This window comes from Muscardinus avellanarius, assembly GCF_963383645.1.
Source record: "Muscardinus avellanarius genome assembly, chromosome: 12".
Classification (NCBI taxonomy): domain Eukaryota; kingdom Metazoa; phylum Chordata; class Mammalia; order Rodentia; family Gliridae; genus Muscardinus; species Muscardinus avellanarius.
Window position 1 is genome coordinate 67,814,152 of NC_137798.1, and position 16,311 is coordinate 67,830,462.

The following is a 16,311-nucleotide window of genomic DNA, read 5'->3' on the forward strand; positions in this document are numbered from 1 at the left end:
TTGTGTAGCAGCCAATATAAATATGTACAAATATAAGAAAAGCTATGTTTTGTGCACTTTAAAAGGTCACCCAAGCCAGGCATGATAGTGCATGCCTGTAATCTCAGTACTTGAGAGGCTGAGACAAGAGGATCACAGGTTCGCTGCCTGCCTCAGCAACTCTTTCAAAAGAATAAAATAAAATAAATACCCCTGTAATAGTAAAAGTATAAGAACATTTTTTCAATATTGAAAAACCCTTATATTAATCTAATATTCATTCCAAGTTAGGCAGCATAAGCTCACTAAAATTCCAAGCTTCATTGTTCCTGATCATAATTATACCAATTCAGCTTGGTAAAATTATATACCTTTTATGAATTAATAAAAACAGAAACAAGAATGATCACCATCATAGCTATTACTTGGCTTCAGAGAACTTGCAAAATAGTAATCAGAGATCACATAATTGTAACATGTTCAGAAGGATTTGGAGATCTCCATAAATTCCAAAGTACAGTGTGTTTAGGAGTAGCACACTTGCTTCACTGTTCTGCATGCAGGTGAGAATTCTCTGTGTTAAGGAGGAAAAGCAAAATTAAAAGGAAGAGAAACTCCTCTTTTACCTCAAATACGAACACTACATAATCATTTTAAAATTTTGTGGGGAACTGGAAAATGTTAATTATCCATGCGATTGTTTTTCTGTCTCTCCTTTGAGATTGTGAGTTTCCTAAGGACAGAGACACTGACTTTCCTGTCCACAGTTTTATCTCCAGTGCCTGGCACAGGGTCTGGACCCAGGAGTATGGACTTACAAAGTCTAAACCCTAAAAGTCAGAATCAAACTTTGAGTTTCCTAAGGACAGAGACACTGACTTTCCTGTCCACAGTTTTATCTCCAGTGCCTGGCACAGGGTCTGGACCCAGGAGTATGGACTTACAAAGTCTAAACCCTAAAAGTCAGAATCAAACTTTGACTTGGTCATTTATTACCTGTATCATCTTGGGCAACTTACTTTTTTGTTGGTGCATTGTAATTATACATCATAGTGAGACTCAAAGTAATAGAAACGTACATGCACACCTCATTCATTCACTGTGTGTTTTCCTCTAGGCCCCACCCAGTTCTTACCCTTCCCCATAGATAATATTAACATCGATATAAATGACTTCATATGTGAATAAAGAAGTATTTAAATTGTTTCCATCATTAGATCTCTTCTTTCATCTCCCCACCTTTCACTCAACCTTTTGTGAGCTGCATCATCTTGGGTAATTTTATTTTTTAGAACCTTCACTTGATCTTAGAAATGGGGGCTATACCCACATGGGGTATTTGTGGCCCTGATGTGAACTGAGGAATGTGTAACACTAAGTGCTTAGACATGGGCACTTTCTAAGTGTGTGCTACCTTACTCTCTCACTCTCGGTCTCTTCCAGGTGACACAGAGCAAGAATTCAAGGGCCTCTTGGTGAAATCAGAAAAATAATAACAGCAAATCCAAGAAAGTAGGCATCTGTTTGCTTAGTATTGCTAGACTTTGAGTCCTGTGTGGCAGAGCTTTATATAGGCAGTACTGTCACCTCAAGAGACCGAACAGTGTCTTCAGTTTAAGCAGGCCCTTAATGTGCATTTACTGTTAAATACCAGAATAAGCTAGTGGATCCTTAAAGCAAATATCAGCCTATGTATTTGTATAATAAATTCTTGTCTAAACTTCCTGTCAAGTCTCAGTTCTTGATGTGATAGAATTTTAACTGCTTTTAAGAAAAAATGTTCATGTTCCTTCGAACATACAATATTTTATTACAAAGTTAATAAGCAACTGTTAAACCCAAATCCTTCTGATGAAAAGTTTAAGTGATAATGCTACCCTTGACAGTAAAAATGATTTGGAGCTTGAGGCGTTTCCATATCATATGCAAGGGTGCTACTTAACTTTGTTGAAGACATTCAAATCAATGAACTACTCCTAATTATACATGCTCTGTAATGTATTGAATTATATTTTGTTTAAATACAAGCTAAAATTATGTTACCACCGGTTTATTACATTACAATGTACTCTGAAGCAAAATAGTAACTACCAGATTAAACAGGCAAAATCTCTCTGGATGTACTGGCATCTTAAACTGTACCATGAGACAAGAGGTGTCTTAACTGAAACAACTGAGAGTGAGTTGGTGGCTAGGCTGGACCATTCCCTTTCTGTTTTCCCCTAGGAGGGCTATTTTCCATTTGCTGTTAAGATCATGTTTGATAATTAAATGATTAAAAATTATTAAATTATTAAATGAATTATTAATAAAAACAGTTAAATTGAATGATTAAAGTTTGATAATTAACTAATTAAGCTATTAATTTAAACTTGGTCTTTTGACTTTTTTCAGATGCTAAAAAGAAACTACTATTATTTCTTAGTAACTCTTTGTAAATATGCGCTGAAGTTTTCATCTTATTAATCCTAGAAAATATCATGGAAGAACACATATTCTGAGAATGGGTCTGACTGACCATCCAGCTGGAATATGGCAAAGAGACTGGGAGACTAGTTGACTAGAAGCTGAAATTCCTTCCTACTAATTTTGCATCTGATCCATCATACCCCATCTGCACTTTCTCAGGTTTGCTCCCAAGCTATGGAATCCTTGGGTCCTCTCATTGGTTTCTACATGGAATCTCTAGCCCTGCATCAGAAGAGCTACATCCAAAACCTCTTGCTGTGCTTCTCAAGGTCACCACATCTGGCCTACACACCCCAAACCTCTGCTACACAGTTTAACTCTGAGATTACAAAAGTACAATTCTAGTCAAAAGTTAGCGAAGCTTACTTAGGGGGTTAGAGGATGATGATGAGTAGGACAGATAGGGAAAGTTCACTTAAAAGAATAAACTAATGAATAACAGAAACATGATAAGGAGATACTTGTCTACCCAATAAAATTGGTTCTGTAAAGAAGACCTGGTCCCAATTTATTTCATTACTTGTGATGGAAGGCAAATTATTTAATCCCTTACAACCTAGGTTCTGTATTTGTAAATGGGAACTATTCTAGTATATATGTGTTGTTCAAAAGAGTAAAAATTACACCTGCCAAGAGTCTTGGCCTGTTAAACTCACAAAGATTAAAAGAAGATGAATTTCTAAAGTTGTCAATATTATCCTGAAAAAAATGCAGATTTATATTGGGTTATTTGATCTTTTAGATGAAATAATGTTACTGTTACTTTATTTATTAAAATAAAAAAACAAATAATAAAATGCACATGTCTTTTGAGCTGCAAACCCTATTGTCAATGTTTACCTTAATGCAATCATTAGACATCTTAATTATCCAATAACTATAAAATAATAGGATATACTTAAAATAGAACACAAATACTTAGGGAGTACAGGTTGAACATCTCTAATCCAAAAGTCCCAAATTCAAAATGTTACAGAATCTAAAAATTTTGGAACACCAACATGTAAGAAGTTTCACACTTACCTAATGTTATGGGAATACTAAAAATATTGAATAATGTTACCTTAGGCTTGCATGTAAGTTATATGAAACATAAATTAACTTTTTGCTTAGACTTGGGTACCATTCCCAAGATATCTCATTTCCTACATGCAAATATTCCAAAATATAAAAAATTCTAAAATCTAAAATATTTCTGGTACTTACCAAGTATTTCAGATGAAGTATACTTAACCTGTACATATTAATAAAATGTTTATAAAATCATACAGAATAAATATGGCATGATATAGGTCTGTAAGTGCCAGTATTGTGGGTGATTTAGCATATTTTCTTTTTCTGGCTATTTGTAATTTTACATAATAGTCATATGTTTCTATTAAATAAGCATTTTTAGAAACAAAATGGTTATATAACCATGGGATATAGGCCAAGAGGGTACATTTCCAGGCTGCCACCTATCACATTTTCAAAGTATTGTGGATTATGGTGCTCTTCTAACATTTGTTCACCCTTGAGGCAAGGGATTGGGTGTGCAATGATTTATTCTAGTCACAACTATATTTTTGACACTTCCTCATAGACTACCTCGTGCCACCTGTGAGTCATGATATATGTGAATTAAGTGTGTGAGTAATGCCCTCAAAAAGCCCAGACTCACATATTTTTTAGCATAATGGAAAAAATGAGATTAGTTTAATCAGATCTGAGTACCTGTATTCCCTTGTACCATCAGGCTGCTGAGCTACGTGGCTCAACCCTTATTGTTATTGGGTTTAGAGTAAGATTTTAATCAATATGCAATCGAAATTACTCTATGAAACATGAATTACACAGGTAATATGTAGCTAATTAGTGATTCACGAGGTCTTAGCTTCTTTTGCCTTCTATATTTTTCATCTTAAGATTAGTTACTTCACTGTCAGCACATAGGTCATTTGAGATTTATACTAAAATATGTAAAAAATTTTAGTTTACAGTAAGTTTTGTTGTCCAAATTCTATGGTTTTACTATCACCTTCTTTGACCCACAGCCTCACAACCTGAATTAGATTCACCCCTTTCTTAAAAAAAATTCTTACATAGCACCCTGCATTATATTTTAAGCATCACCACAGCCTGGAATCATGTGTTTCTTTCTACAATTATTTAATATTTCCTCTTCCTTTGGAGACTGAGCTACAAAAGAGCTGCTTATTATATTTACTTTCATTTACCACTCTGTAACAATGAGTATAAGACTCTACAATATCGTGTTACCCTTCTAAATGAATGCAATTTTTAAAGGATGCATTTTTCCATTTATAAATTATACTATCCTTAACTGATATTTCTGTTTCTCAGAGATACCCAAGCAGAAATTAGGGAAGTAAGCGTGGTGTGGTGGCACATGCTTGTAATCCCAGTACTTGGGAGGTTGAGATAAAAGGATCAGGGTTCACTCAGCTACTTAGTGAGGCCTTCTGTAACTTAATGTGACCTTGTTTCAAAATAAATAATGAAAAATAGGGCTGGGGGTGTAGCTCAGAGGTCAAATGCCCCTGAGTTCCATATATAGTACAGCGAAAGAAAAGAAATTAGGGAAGCAGACTTTCTCAAGAAATTTTAACATATTTAGAAGGTAGACATTTAAATAACCATTTCACATATATAAAATTACCATTGCCAATTTCAGTGACATCTGTGGGGAATGGGAATGAGAAGGTGGAAGGCAGAGAGAAATGCACAGTATTACATGTATGTACATTTCTACCACTTTGTATCTCAGTGTGATGCAGAACTGCATAAAATATAAAAGTATAAAAATTATAAAACATAAAGAGGTGAGCAAGGATGCTGATTTGAGAAACCAAGGGTATGTCAAAGGCTCAAGAAAAGCCAAGATTCATAAAAAGCAAAAGGAAGAAGTTATCAAGTTATATAACTATGCAGCCACATCCTGGAAGCCAAAACCACACAGAGGAGGGGCTGCAGAACAGCATCTCAAGCAATTGGCAGTGAACAACTAGAAGAGCCTCTTTTTTACATAAAATCACTTCATTTTCTTCCAGTGTATTCACCAAGTTTCTCTCCACCCTCTTTCTGCCTTCTGCTGTGCCAGACAGGGATGCCCATGGTTATTTGGCACTACTAGTAAAAGAGCTAAAAGTGGATGTTCAGTACTTCATAAGACATAAAATAATACAATATCAAAAGCAATCAGCCTATGCCAAAACACAGGCATCTTTTAGTCATTATCATAAAAACCAAGGAAGAGATGGGAGAGTGAGTAGAAAAAAGAAAGCCACAAAGCCCGGGAAGAAAAATTAAAAAAAAAAAGACAGAAAGAAAATAAAGCACTGTCAATAATAACATAACATCAAGCACAGAAATAGAGGCATCTTCGAAAAAAAGGTCCATTTAAGGAATTCCTTCTGTTGACATCATGTATATATGTGAGAATAGCAATGCCAATCTCAATACCATGTGTGGGGGAGGAGAAATGGGAGGGAGCTGGGGAAGCCCACTCAGGGCTGTGTGCATGTATGCCACCATCACTATGCATGACTATAATACACAAATGTATAAAATAAATAAAATCCACTACATAAAGTTACTGTTATCTAAAAGGCTGTAAAAGTAGCAGGAAGCATTGTGCCCTCATTAAAAAAACAGGAATTTCAATAGCTACTACTGTAGATTTACTTCTTTAGTGGGAGTTGGAAAGTAGGTCCATCAAGGCAGCTCAAAGCAAAATAATAGTTGACTACAAATGCATACTCATACAGCATATGCATGTGGATTTATTCATGATTTATTTTCCCAAGTCTAAAATATACATTTGTGTTCAATAAATATATATAGAGAGAAATATTTTATCTAAATTATAGTACAGTTGATGTTCTATTTTCATGCGTATTTAAAGACAAAGGTAGTCACTGGATATCAAAAAGTAAGAAAATGATACCAAATCTGTCGTAGTCCTTGTAGCTGATGACCAAGAAAGGAAGAAATGTATCATAACTGTGATACACTAAGTTATTTGCTACCTTGTATTACTGCCTTCCATATACAGTCGCCTTTTGGCCACATTTTATCCTCTAGCCAACTAAGTAAAGTGCATGGTGATATCTCCATTGTAGACCTGAACACAGAGTAAGAAACCCAAACCTCACGGTCTAAGCTCCTGAGCAAGTCACCATAGTTCTATATGGAAGATTTCTTCTAACAATTCTTTCAGCCCCTCCCCAGAGTCTAATGGTTAAGTAATTAAAAATGAAATAAAAAGTAGCCTACACAGCTGCATTAAAGTAATTTCAACATGATACAAAAAAAGAATGTGCTTATTACTCCAGAGAGAAATTTGAGTCAGTCAGCTTTTAACTTAGTTATACAATTTTTTAAAAGTTATCATTACTATAGAAAAAGTTTTTTGCGATATACTGAAATGCATAGAGTTTAAATAATTTTATTACCTAACAATACATTATTGGTGGGATTGCAAATTAGTGCAACCACTTTGGAAAACAATATGGAGGATCCCCAAAAGAATGAGAATGAACTTACATATGATCCTGCAATACCACTTCTGAGTATCTACCCAAAAGAATGGAAACCAAACTAGCAAACTAATGCATGGGTATCTATGTTCATAGCCACACAATGCACAATTGGCAAACTATGGAACCAGCCAAGATGTCCATCAATATATGAATGGATTACAAAACTATGAAATATATACACAATGGCATTTTAGCCACAAAGAAGAACAAAATTACATCATTTATAGGGAAATGGATGAATTGGAGAACACTATGCAAAGTGAGATTAGTCGGTCACAAAAAGGAAAATGTCAGATGCCTTTCCTAATATGCAGAAGCTAGGGAGAAAAAGGGTCATAGGAGGAACTCTAGATGAAGAAGAAACCATAAAAAGCAAATAAGGAGACCTAACTGAGGGGGGAAGAAGGAAATTTTTCTAATGTACATGATGTACATTCATAAACATATCAAAGTCAATCAGTAAGCCTAACATGAGAAAGAGGGAGGGGGAGGGAATGGGGTGAGAATTGGGGAAGGGCTAAATGAGTGATGTGTGCACGTATGTCTCTACCATCTTGCACCCCATTAAGATGTATGATTACAATACACCAATAAAAAAATAACATAAAGCTTGTGTTAGAGAATTCTTAAATGATACCAAAAAGCTATGACAAATTAATATATATCCACAATAAACAGAAAACTTAAAGACCTTGGAGAAGTCCCATTGTCCAAGCCTGGCCTAGCGCAGCCCCTGGCTGAGACCTCCTAATTTTTTTAATCTAGTATTTGTTTTATTACTTTTAGAAAATCCAATTCACTTATTTGTAAATCCATAGTACTTAGATCTATCATTTTCATCACTTTGGAAAATCTAGCTAGTTTCATTTATAAAATTATAGTACTTAGAGTTGCTAACAAAAAGTTGCTGGAATATAATAATTGAATTATAGAATTTGGTTCTCTAATTCTTTTTATAAAGAGTCACTAGATTGTATACATCTGAATTTTAAATTGGATATGATATCTAATTGTAGTTCAAACTCAGATACAAACATGCAATTTCAGCGTCAGGAACAACAGGCTCCTTTAGTACTGTATGCTTCCTACACGCCTAAGCTCTTCACTGGCAGGCGTGAATTCCTTTTCAAAATAGATAGATCCTTTCACTCTTTAAATACACCGAATATATATGTCAAGTAGCCGGTTATGTTTCACCCCAAGTATTCTCTTAACCAAACTAAATACTCAGATTTCATTTCGCTATTTGTTATATAAGATTTCCAGGACTGTAGTCATGTTTATCTTCTGGTAAGTGTGCTGTCATTTGATAGTATTTCTTTTTAAATAGCCAGCCTGAAGCTGAATATAATATTTTATCTATGATATGCTCTGATTTCTATGCACTATCTTGGGATGACTATTATCTTTCTTGATCCAAAGACAAGAGTACTTTTAATGTAGTTTAAGACCAGCCCAGAACCAAGTGATGTACGCAGGGATAAATGTATCGCTTTGAACCAGTCTGTAACATACAATTACAATGCACCAATAAAAGTGTGAAAAAAGATTTATTTTAAAAATGACCAACCCAGTTTTGTTTTACTGAATTCAAGTAGGTGTATTACATGACGGGTTTTGTGCAGCACTTTTGTCCATGGAGCTCTTCTTGGAAGACTAGTGCTTACACTCTTGGGTTTAGTTGTGCATTAACTTTGCAACCTTTTGAAGTATTTGAATAGAACCAAGAAAATGATACCATGTATGGAAATATTGTTCCTGCTTTTCACATTTAGGAATACAAAATAATGCAAGTGTGCTTTTTCAAATTAAATATATATGTATATGTATATGTATATATGTAAACTGGCAATAAAAAGTTTTTTTAGAATACATAAAATATGCCTATACATATACACATATAATTTATTTTGTTTATTATATTTCAAAGAAGTCAAGGGAATCTGTGACAGATTTGGCTAAAATATAATCTAATTTTTTAAATATTAAAAAATCTCAATTCATTCAAATTCTGCCTAAATGTTTTGTATATACTTTTTAGAACATTTATTTATTATATTTTAGATAATTATTATTAATTCCTTGTAATTATTTCTATAATTATGGCAGCTCAATTCACAATAGTCAAAGTGGCATATACACACACTGAAATTCTACTTGACCATAAAAAATACAATTATGTCATTTACAAAAATTAAATGAAACTATTAGAACATTTAATAGCATCATCCTACTGACACAAAACACACAAAATAAAAATATAAATACCAAAGAGTTTTTTATATTGATTGTTAAAGCTACATGTTACAAAAAAGAAAGTAAGAATAGCAAAACAAAAATAATGAAGTTTTAGGCTCCATTCTATAAAAGAAGCTGGAGGAAATTCAGTATGAAGGGAAATATGTGGCCTACTCAATATTATACAAGTTACCTGTCTTTTTGCCTGACCCAAAAAGTGAGAATTAAGTTCCTTGACATTTATTTCATTGGAATTATTTCCCAGCAAAGTTACTTCAAACTGCAGGATAGATTTTCTGAGCTTTAACCATCATCCTTTCTATTTCTTCCCATAGCTGCCACTTTCCCTTTTAAATCCTCACTATTTTACCCATTTCTTAGTCTTTTATGTGCACAAAACATGAGTAAGTGGCAAAGCCCAGAGGATGAATTTGGTTATTAAATTTATAAAGAATCTAAAACAACTGTAGTAATAAAATATTGCCAAATAGATAACGGCAATGTAGGCACTATTCTATATTTTCTAAAATATAGAATATAGAATATAAAATATAGAATATGACCCCAAGTAACAAATTTCCTTGATAGAAATGTTACCATCTCCAGATAAAATACAGGTTTTAATGCCACAAATTGTATTAGAGAAAGCAGTATTTAGTTAAGACTGAGCTAACTCATAGTATTAATTTGATTGTTAAAGCTAAATTAAAAAATCTATAAAACTAAATACATGGGAAAGATAGAAGGAAATCATAGTAATTGTGCCAACAGTTTTTTCTCTAATTAGCTGCAATGCATCATTAAATTCAATTGTATATGAAACTGAAAAGATATATAGCTATTTTAAGACTAACACAGGAGAGAAGCATTAAAATAGACACTGAGCTTTATATATATTATTTCTTTTACAGTAGATACTAATTTAAAATTTTAATAAAAATTTCCATTAATAAAATATCTAAAAGAAGTCATCAAGGAAATGTGCAATATAAAACAGATGGAAAGACAACATATTTGGTTTATTGAGAAACAGAGGAACCTAACAGAAATACTAAAAAAAAGTTAAAATTCAAATCTTCTCTATTAAAATTACATCCTGAAGTATATCCATAATTCTAAGATATTGACTACAAGATAACTCATATGATTATTGTCATCAACCTTTCATTGTATTGTTTTCACACTTATATTTTAACAATTCCAATCAATTTGACTCATCAGATACCTATAGATGAATATATGATTATGTAAATTAAAAAGTAGATGATAGACAGATAGCTATTTATTTCTTTGTGTGTTTGTTTATTTATTTATTTTTTGGTGGTACTGGGGGTGAAACCCAAGGGCTTTCTGCCTCCAGGCTATACCCCCAGACCTATTTTATACTTTATTTGGAAACAGGGTCTCACTAAGTGTCTGAGAGCCTCACTAAGTAGCTGAGGCTGGCTTTGTACCTGTGTGATCCTCCTGTCTCAGCCTCACAAGCGCTGGGATTACAAGCATGTGCCACCAAGCCCGGCAACAGATAGCTTTATTACAAAATCTGTATGTCCTCATTAGCTGTCGTGTTGAGCATACACATAAAGAACAAAGACGGAAGTGTGGGACAGTGAGGTGGCTGTTACAATAGCTCAGGGAGGGTATGATGATGACCTAGACCAGGAGACAGCTATAGCAATGAGGAGAATTGGAACTGGAGCCCAAAGGATTTCGTGGAGGTTTAAATGGAGGGGCTTTGTCCTAAGCAACTAGAGGGGTGGAGTTTCTAATAATTGCACTGGGGAAGGACCAGTTTTCAGGAGATGATTAGGAGTTTTATCTTAGACAAGTTCAATGAATATGAGCAGAAAGATGGACAGAAGAGCCTATAGTTCAGGAAACAAGTCCAAGTAATTAGTTGTTCACTTGTGATATTTGTTGCAAATCTTTTTATCTCATTTTCATAGGTTTTGGGTATAAGTGGTTTTTTATTTTTTTACATTTTATAGCCAAATCTTAACCAGTTATGTATTACATTACTTTAACATGTTATAAGTTAAATTATATTTTTTCTTTTTTTTTTCTTTCTTTCTTTTTTTTTTTTTTTTTTTTGGTGGTATTGGTGGAACCCAGGGGCTTTCTACCTCCAGGCTATAGTCCCAGACCTATTTTTTTTTTGTATTTTATTTGGAAACAGGGTCTCACTAAATTGTCAAGAGTCTCACTAAGTAGCTGAGGCTGGCTTCAAACCTGTGCGATCCTCCTGTCTCAGCCTCCCAAGTGTGGGGATTACAAGCATGCGCCGCCACGCCAGGCCTATATTTTTTCTAATAGCTCATGTTGTCTTATTTTTTACATGTGACTCTTACTTCTTCTAATATTAATGTTAGGTTATGAGGGAAGACTCAGACGTAAATATTTTATTAGATTGTTGGTTCATTTGATAATCATTAAATAACATAATAATTCTAGCCTTGCAATTTATCTTTTAATTTATATTCACTTATTATCTATAGTGAATTTAATTCTTTGATATTTATTCCCTCTCTTTGCTTTGGTAACTAATTATTTTGCCTATACTTTAATACTTATTATATTTATCAGTCATATGTTATCTGTACTCTTCCCTTATTAAATAAATGAATAACAGCCATCTGAGTCCTCTCCCTATTGCTAGGTCCTCTATGACATTTTTTTTCTTTTCTTGGTTTGTTTTATATCATTCATTATAACATATAGTGTGTACTCTAGGAAGCATTTTTAAATCCAGCCTCATTGAGGATGTAATTACTGTGAAGATCTGTAACCCTTGCAGGCCAGATTTTGGCATATGTCTTTTCTTTCTTCTCTCTATTTATACTATTACTAACCCTAGTTTTTACGCATCTGAGTGGGTAATTTCTTAATAGGCTGAAAATAACAGTAGTCATAGAATATGTTTTAAATATGTGCAACAAAACTTCTATACTTGCCATGGGTACTTAAATCTGCTCTTCTCATCGACCACAAACACTTTAAATATAATTTGGTACCTGCTATCCAGTCTCCCTATAGCTCTCCTGACCCTCACTTCTCATCCTCTTGTAATCCCTATTCTATCTTAAAATCAGCATCTTCAGCTTCTACATATGAGAGAGAACACATAGCGTTCGTCTTTCTGTATTTAGCTTATTTCACTTAACATAATGTCCTCCAGTTCCACCCATTTTGCTTCATGTGACAAGATTTAATATTTCTATAGGGTTAAATAATAATCCATTGAACACAGGTGAAACATTTGCTTTATCCATTCATCTGTTGATGAACACTTGAGTTGGTATGGTACCTTGGCTATTGTGAACAGTGCTTCTATAAACATGGGCGTGCAAGTATCTCTTTATCATGTTCATATTTACATAGCCAGAAGTGGAATAGCTATATCCTATGGTGAATCTGATTTTAGTTTTTTGAGGAACCTCCATACTGTTCTCCATAATGGCTATACTCATTTACATTCCCACCAGCAGAGTATAAGATTCTCTTCCTCCGCGTCCTTACTAGCATTTTCTACTTTTCCTATTTGATAATTGCCATTCTAACAAGGGTGAAGCTGAATATCACTGTTTTTTTTTTAATTAATGATGAAGACACTACAGTTCTAAGTACCAGACAAAGTCAGGGAGGGGAAGTTTTGAAATTAAACATTTTTACGAAATAGCTCAGTTGGGAGAGCGTTAGACTGAAGATCACTGTTGTTTTAATGTGCGTTTTCTTTGACACCTAATGGCACTGAGCATTTTTCATGTATTTCTTGGCCGTTTGTATATCTTCCTCTGAGAAATGCCTATTCAGGTAATTTGCACAATTAGGTAGAAGGCATGAGTCCCAGGGTGCCACAGGTAGAGTGATCACAGTTCACAACAGCTTATTCTATATTTTATGAAGAACTAGGACAATGAAGTTTCTTATCATAAAAACATGTTAGAAGATCAAATATTAATTATCCTTATTTGATTAGTTCACACTGTATAGATATACTGATGTATTATATAATACTATATCCCATAATTATGTATGATTATTATGTGTTAATATGCTTTTCTAAGTAGACAAAGAAAAAAAGATAAATTGGAAGATTCCCCATACAAGAGATATACCCATTGTTTTCTTATCCAAAAACTAAGCCATTTTATATTTTAAATATCTCTTTTATTTTTATTTGTTGTGGTACTGGGGTTCCTGGAAGCCCTTCTACCTCCAGGCTACACTCCCAAACCTATTTTTATATTTTTATTTGGAAACAGGGTCTCTTAAGCCAGCATGGCTGGCTTCGAACCTGCGCAATCCTCCTGTCTCTGCCTCCCAAGCGCAGGGATTACAAGCATACGCCACCATGCCCGGCCTAAATATCTCTTTTAAAATATATATATATATATTTTTTTTGTGTGTGTGTGTGGGTCTGGGGATGGAACCCAGGGGCATTTGACCTCCGAGCTACACCCCCTGCCCAATTTTTATTCTTTATTTTGAAACAGGGTTTCACTGAGTTGCAGAGGGCCTCACGAAGTAGCTGAGGCTGTCCACGAACCGTGATCCTCCGGTCTTAGCCTCCCAAATGCTGGGATTACAAGCCTGCGCCACCACGCCTGGCTTCTTTTAAAATATTTTTACTTGAATTATTTGTCTTTATTATTCCTCCTATATTTTTCCTATTACTCCATTTTTTGACTCTACTAATCAAAAGTACGTTTCCGTAACCACAATGATAAGAAAGCCAAAAATCAAAAGTAAAAAAGCAGTAAAGAGTAGGATCTAGAAATAGTTCCTTGCCACACGGCATATGGCCTTTGGAACACATTTCATGCCTGTGCAATAGCCTAGCAATGTCTCAAATCAAACAGTTGAGGATGTCTTCAGAGGGAGGTGTGAGAAGCTAGTCACTAGCTCCATTTCTGAACCAGCCCAGCGTCTGGAAATACAGAGAACAAAACCTGCTATGTTGTATAGACCCTGAACCAGACCCTTTTGTTCTGATATGTTTAAAAAAAAACATTATTGCATCATTTCACTGATGTTTCCCATTAGCTGCCATCTAGCCCCTCTACATTTCCTTTCTGGAAAGGAAAGCATCTTCCTGAGACAGCAATGGACAAGGCTAGAGTTTCTGCTCGGTCTTTGGTCTCAGTTTTACTGAATGTGGACTTTGACGCCATTGTGCATTTGACGACTTCATTCTTACTCTCGCCTTTGCCCTACTGAAAGTCCTGATTTTTCTTTGGATACTCTTCAGATTGGCCTGTATATGCTCAGGTACATATTAATCAAATTCCACAGAAAGGTAGTCTATGTACCCTTAAGTGGTCATTTAACTAGCAAATTTATAGTGCATCTTGTGAAAAGCTGAAAGAAGAAAACCTATGAAAATGGGAAAACCTATGAAAAGAGGGAGAAAGAAGAGCAGCTCTCACTGCCCTCATTATCCATCCATATCATCACCCTGATCATCTCATATGCACTGCCCTGAGGGCTTCTTCCCCTCACTCCCTGCATTGCACAGCCACCCCTATACTTCCCCGGTACCTGCTCTGACTTGCAGATACTTCCTTGTTGTTTTATGGGATTCCTCTAACTAAGCACCTACTTTGGTTCTCTTTCGATCTATCTCTCTCCATTGAACACTGCTTACTGAGCAAGTCTTAGAGAAAAAAATAAGTCAAGTCCACAAGGATAAAAAAAAATCTGAGAAAAATGGCACAGAAGGCATTGTGCGAATTGGCTATCATATGTTAATAAGGCTTATAAAGTGAAAAAGCTCAGATGGATGTTCTCTGAATCTCTGTGTGCAAGCTCTACTTGTCATCCTTTATATTTGATGTGAGTTGTCTGTAAGGTATAAGAAGTAATTTTTTAAATTTGCTTTTATGTATTACAATGAGGACCTTCAGTCCTTCTTTACTCCAATATAAGACAGGTGGGAAATTTTTAAAGCATTTCCAAGAAAAGACAAGGGAGAAATTAGAGATGTCAGATCATTGGATGGGATGCATATTTTTTATAGATGTGTGCAAGGCAAACTGAATAAAGAATGTCAAGTTAATTTATGAAACCTATGAAAAGAGGGAGAAATTTAATTGAAGGATAGCACAGATGATGTGAAAGTTTTTCATTTATAGCAGAAAAGTTTGTTTCTGAGAGGAATGCAGCAAATTACTTTGAGTGGTAATGAGAGTGTTTTAGGGAAATGGAATAATTAGTTGTTTTCAGGAACCCGGTTTTCTAAATTGAGTATCATGACTAATTGATGAAGTATGGCTGAGTGCTCCAAGCACTTGATAAATATGATTGATTGTCATGTCACTTAAAAATACAGAGTAACGTCTATAAAGCAATCGCACAAACATGTGAGTCAGAAAACTACGTGCATCTCCAGATCCTATTGAAATAGAAAATAAATTAATAATAATAATAATAATAATAACAACTCATACCTTCTCTGTATCGATGCCTTTTGACATGGACCATGTGGAGACAATATAATCCATGACTCGTTCACTAAGGCCTTTGGGGACCTGATAGAGTTTCAGAAAATCCCGAACATTATTTAGCATCTCATGGTATCGGTTGGTGTTGGCGTACATTTGCTGGAAAATTGTGGTAACATTTCCAAAAATAGTTGCATAAAGTAGAGCTGAAAAAGAAGAAATGATGGAAATAAAATAAAATATGGATCCCAAGTGAGAAAAACTTTGAAATTGACAAAATCAGTAACTATTTGACAGAGATGTCTTTATAAATTACAGGGGTTAATGCCTGAGAATAGTGTCTGGCATCTGGTATGAACTCAGGAACTAATACCTTCAAAGTATGATAAACATGATTTTATAAACATGCATAACTCTAATCAGCCTGACAAACCATGAAAGTGGTTAAAATATTTCACAAATAATCAGATGAGCCAAAGTTATCATTTTGCCTAAGAAAATTTAGCCTTATGGTTACATTTATCCTTCAGCCTTGTCCTGAATGAAGGCTAATCCACTTAAATTTTCCCAGGGATTGATGGTCTGGCTGAGAAACATGGGTTCTTTCTTACCACAAACTTCTTCCAGCTTTGGGAATACTTCTC

General features: G+C 34.6%; 1 protein-coding gene across 1 annotated transcript in view; it reads right to left on the bottom strand.

The window, feature by feature from the left end:
- Positions 1-16,311, bottom strand: part of KCNH5 (potassium voltage-gated channel subfamily H member 5) — a gene marked incomplete at both ends in the record, with an annotated part of 301,123 nt that overhangs the window by 94,420 nt on the left and 190,392 nt on the right. The window contains one exon of the mRNA XM_080708022.1: positions 15,674-15,873. Coding sequence (XP_080564148.1) covers positions 15,674-15,873 — 200 coding nt within the window. The remainder of the gene's footprint in view (positions 1-15,673; positions 15,874-16,311) is intronic.